At 32.9% G+C, this 4,684-nt stretch overlaps 1 protein-coding gene across 1 annotated transcript in view; it reads left to right on the forward strand.

Annotated features, from left to right (window-relative positions):
• Nucleotides 1-746: 746 nt before the first annotated feature.
• The window catches only part of LOC136062736 (eukaryotic translation initiation factor 3 subunit A-like), a 9,736-nt gene continuing 5,798 nt past the window's right edge, over nt 747-4,684 (forward strand). Inside the window, exons 1-3 of the mRNA XM_065762208.1 lie at nt 747-927; nt 2,853-2,930; nt 4,175-4,665. Coding sequence (XP_065618280.1) covers nt 2,885-2,930; nt 4,175-4,665 — 537 coding nt within the window. The 5' untranslated portion in view covers nt 747-927; nt 2,853-2,884. The remainder of the gene's footprint in view (nt 928-2,852; nt 2,931-4,174; nt 4,666-4,684) is intronic.

A 4,684-nucleotide genomic window follows, 5' to 3' on the forward strand; every position in this document is an offset into this window, starting at 1 on the left:
ATAATTACATGTTGAAAATAAATAATAAATATATATGATATAAAACCTAAAAGAAAAAGAAAATTGTGATAACGTGAAAAATTGTGAGAGGACCAATCTTTATAAAAAGATATCAGTTTCAATATTCACTTCGTGGTGAGGGTTCTCAAACATCATCTTCTCCGCATATAGTTTTGGGGTTTTAAGTCTTTTACACAAGCAGTTTTTAAATAGGAGAGAGTAGAGGCTATGGGAGAATGTTATTGTATTTGGCTAGAAGTCTAATTTACATTAGGAGTTATTTTTGTTATAGAATTTTAATTGAAGTAGAATCTTCAAGCTCTTGAAATATATATCTAATAGAGTTTTACTTAAATTAAACTATTGTAACATGATAATTACATGTTGAAAAGAAATAATAAATATATATGATATAAAACCTAAAAAAAAATAATAATAATAATAACGTAAAAAATTGTGAGAGTTTTATAAATTTTGGTTATATATATATATATATATATTTTGATTATCCAACTCATTAATAATAACGTAAAAAATTGTGAGAGTTTTATAAATTTTGGTTATATATATATATATATATATTTTGATTATCCAACTCATGGATCAAACTTGATCCACGTTGGGTTGAAAAAACCCTCATCTTTTATCTAAACTTTATAAATTAATAAAAAAAATCCTTAAATTTTAGCTAAATTGTATAATTTGCCCATGAAAAAATTACATTTTCTTGGATGAAGCCCCTGGATCGGTCACTGCTCGGAGTAACTGGTTATATCTTTTCTTTATTTATATAAAGGCAACAAAAAGCTGTCCATTCCTTTCATCGTCTTCGGTTGGGTTTTAGGGCAACCTCGTCAGACAGACAGAACTACACGAAGAACCGCCTCAGTAAAAACATCCCGCTCTAAACCAATAGCGTAAACCCAGGTCTCTCTCTCTCTCTCCGAAACCTATGAATTGAAATAATTAACGTTAACTTATAGATCCGATTGCTACGAAATACTGCGTTTTCTATTTGTCTCTACCCAGTCTTAGGATAATAATAATAATAATAAAAATCTACGGATTCGTTCATGATAAACATGCACTCTATATCATCAACTAGTTCTTTGTTTGTTTGTGTGTGTTTTGTTTTGTTTCGGATTTCAAAGAATTGTATTTTTTTTTTATTTTTTATATAGAAATCTAATTCTGTGAAATCTACAACACTCTCATCCCAGTTGATATGTGGAGAAAACACAACATTTATTGTGTTCTTTAATTTATGTCTTTCAATCAAAAAGATATTCTAGATGTTAACTTAGCTATCTCATAATGGACGTGAAGTCACAGATCTTTGGGAAAAAGGATTTTGTTTGTGTTTTATTAGTATTTGATTATTTTTAGTTATATTCACTTGCAATGTTAGGCCATGATTTGATCCTGAAAATTGAGTCTAGTACTAGTAGTGGAGTGTGATGATGATCCCACTTTAGTTGGCTCCCGCGAAGAATAAGTGTTGGGTGCACATAATAAAAATGGACTTAATAGTTAAATTATCTAACACCAAAGATTTAGGATTTGCATATGCTGATAGTTTTTCAAGCAACAGTGACTGTGTGGTAGTGGCATTGTGCATAATTTGCACAATGTATCATTTAGGGTATGCCTAGTGCAGGCTTTGGTAAACGCAATGCTACATGATCATTCATTAGTGCAAATGGCCAGACCTAGTCGATGCTATATGTACTCATTTGTTGGTTAATTCACTTAAATAAAAATTAATGGTTTGTTTTACTTTATAAGCAATTGCTGTAGCGATGACATCTTTTATGCAGTTTTGCACAAAATTGACACTACAACAAAATAATTTAACTATTAAGTCCATTTTTATTATGTGCACCCAAAGCGTATTCTTTGCGGGAACCAATTAAAGTGGGATCATCGTCGCACTCCACTACTAGACTCAATTTTCAGAATCAAATCATGGCCTAACATTGCAAGTGAATATAATTAAGAATAATCAAATACTAATAAAACAAAAACAAAATCCTTTTTCCCAAAGATCTGTGACTTCACGTCCATTATAAGATAGCTGAGTTAACATCTAGAATATCTTTTTGATTGAAAGACATAAATTAAAGAACGCAATAAATGTTGTGTTTTCTCAACAAAACTGCATATAGCATCTTTAATGCAGTTTTATGATGACATCTGTCCCCTGCTCGCCTGGGGGTACATGGTCTGGGTAGTAATCCTCTATATGAATTTTTTCCTCTCTCACTTATGTTCTAATTTTCTGCCCCTTGTTTCTACTTAAGTTCACATTGCTAAAGAAGTTTTTATGTTCTTTTGTACATAATTCTTTTGTATTTTTTTGTAATTCTTTACTGTAGTTTATGTACATTGAACATGATGTAGTCTCTGTTTAATAAAATTATTCTTACTTATCAAAAAAAAAAAATGCTAAAGAAGTTTTTGTAAAAGAAAACAAGAAAAAGAGACTCCAATAGTATACAATCAATTTCCCAAAATTTTCTTAGCCACCAATGAAGTAACATATTCTTAAAGTGGTCTTGGTACTTCACTGATTTTAGTTACAGTAATATTTTTATTCATCCATGTCAAAGATGGGGGTAAATGGATCGCATAAATCAATTGTCTGGAGCCCCCTTTTGCATGTGAATATTGATGTCATCAACTTGGCCTTTTAAACCAGACAATTCTTTCCTTTCTCAGGGGTATCAGTGCAGATGCTTTGTTTTTTTTTTTTTTTTGGGTAGATCATGAGTTTGGTTGACTTGAAGTAATAATGTAATTTACATAATTTATATCTTTTATTAATTTGATGTTCCATGCTGTCCTTTGAGCAGGAAAGGAATCTGATCTGCTCGATTTGATTGATATGTCGAATTTTGCGAAACCAGAAAATGCTTTGAAACGAGCTGAAGGTAAGTGACAGATATTATTTTGCGTTTGCTATGTGGTAGTACCATGTTTTGGGATAATTTCTTTAAATGATGGATCTTTATCTTGAAATGTCACTGTATTGCTTGGAACTATAGGTAAATATTCAAAATCAAAAGAACAAGACTATTTATGGTATGTTTTATGGTGTAATTCATGGGATGTCATTTTCCCCTTATCATTATTTATATACCTTGGCATAGGACAAGGAGGAATCCAAATCAGATTTTGAGGTTATGGATATCTAGGATTTTGAAGAATTAGGGTTAGGGATTGGTAGGAAAAAAGCTGGTAAGTAGTAAGGAATGTAGGGTTTCTAATGGTGAAAAAAAGAATAGTCAGATTTGGGGATGAAACAAAGGGGAAGGTCTTGGTTGCCGTTTCAGGGCTGTGAACATTAACATGTGAACAGTACTTTGTCTTCTGTGGGTTTTTTGATGGGTAGTTTAGGATTTTGAAGTTTTGAATATTAGGGTTTTAAAAATGACAACTCAATGTTTGGTTGCTAGGGGTCCAGTTGCTGATTTAGGGATAAAAAAACAAAAAAGCTTCTAGACTTCCTAAGCATTGCACCTAGCATCACACCTCAAAGAAGATTTTATCACACAAATCTTAGACAGAGCTTTATAGCCTTTGAGAATTTAGAAAACATATTATTTCCCCCCTAAAGAGAAAGCTTACATTCATATAAATAGATGACTAATACCTAACCCTAATAGGACTCGGACTCCTTGGGCTTTGATTACTAAGTCCAAACTAAATGACTAAACTCACAAGTAAAATCCAATAAAATATTCAAACCCCAAAATAAGACCTACTAGGCCAATATTTCAACCCGCATCCAGGTACCAGAAAATTATAGAACTGCTCTTGACACTTAAACATAAATGGTATAAAATAAAAGTGAAATTGGATTCACGCTACCTGCGTTACCTTTCTTTTGGCCTGACTGCAAGCTTAAAATAACTTCTACTTGTGTTTCTGAATACCACATGGGTTGGCAATTTTTCCTTTTTTAGTTGATAGACTCTTCAGCTCTTTTTTGTCATGTTCCTGTAGATTGAAATTGGAGATTGCATCTTTTCTTCTTCTGTAGTGCATTAGTTCTTCTGCTATGTATGCATTTTAGCACTTGATGTAGTGCCTTCACTGAACAAATAAGGACTCATTTGTGGCTTGGTCATATTTTATATTCTTGAACTGATCCACTTTGGTATTCACGGTGCAGAGTTAATAAATGTTGGACAAAAGCAAGATGCATTGCAAACACTTCATGGCCTTTTCACCTCAAGGAGACACAGAGCATGGCAAAAGCCACTTGAAAGGAGTATGTTTAAGTATATAGAGCTGTGTGTAGACTTGCGGAGAGGTCGGTTTGCCAAGGATGGACTCATTCAGTATCGTATCATATGTCAGCAAGTAAATGTTAGTTCTTTGGAGGAGGTAATCAAGCATTTCATGCATCTATCAACTGAGCGAGCTGAGCAAGCTCGTAGCCAGGCACAAGCTTTAGAAGAAGCTCTTGATGTTGAAGATCTAGAAGCAGATAAAAGACCAGAAGACTTAATGCTAAGCTACGTGAGTGGAGAGAAAGGGAAAGATAGATCTGATCGAGAGCTTGTGACCCCATGGTTTAAATTTCTATGGGAAACATATAGAACAGTGCTTGAAATCTTACGGAACAATTCAAAATTGGAAGCACTGTATGCGGTGAGCAAATAGAATCCTTCTTTTTGTT

This window comes from Quercus suber, unplaced genomic scaffold, assembly GCF_002906115.3.
Source record: "Quercus suber isolate HL8 unplaced genomic scaffold, Cork oak 2.0 scaffold_447, whole genome shotgun sequence".
In the NCBI taxonomy this organism is placed as follows: domain Eukaryota; kingdom Viridiplantae; phylum Streptophyta; class Magnoliopsida; order Fagales; family Fagaceae; genus Quercus; species Quercus suber.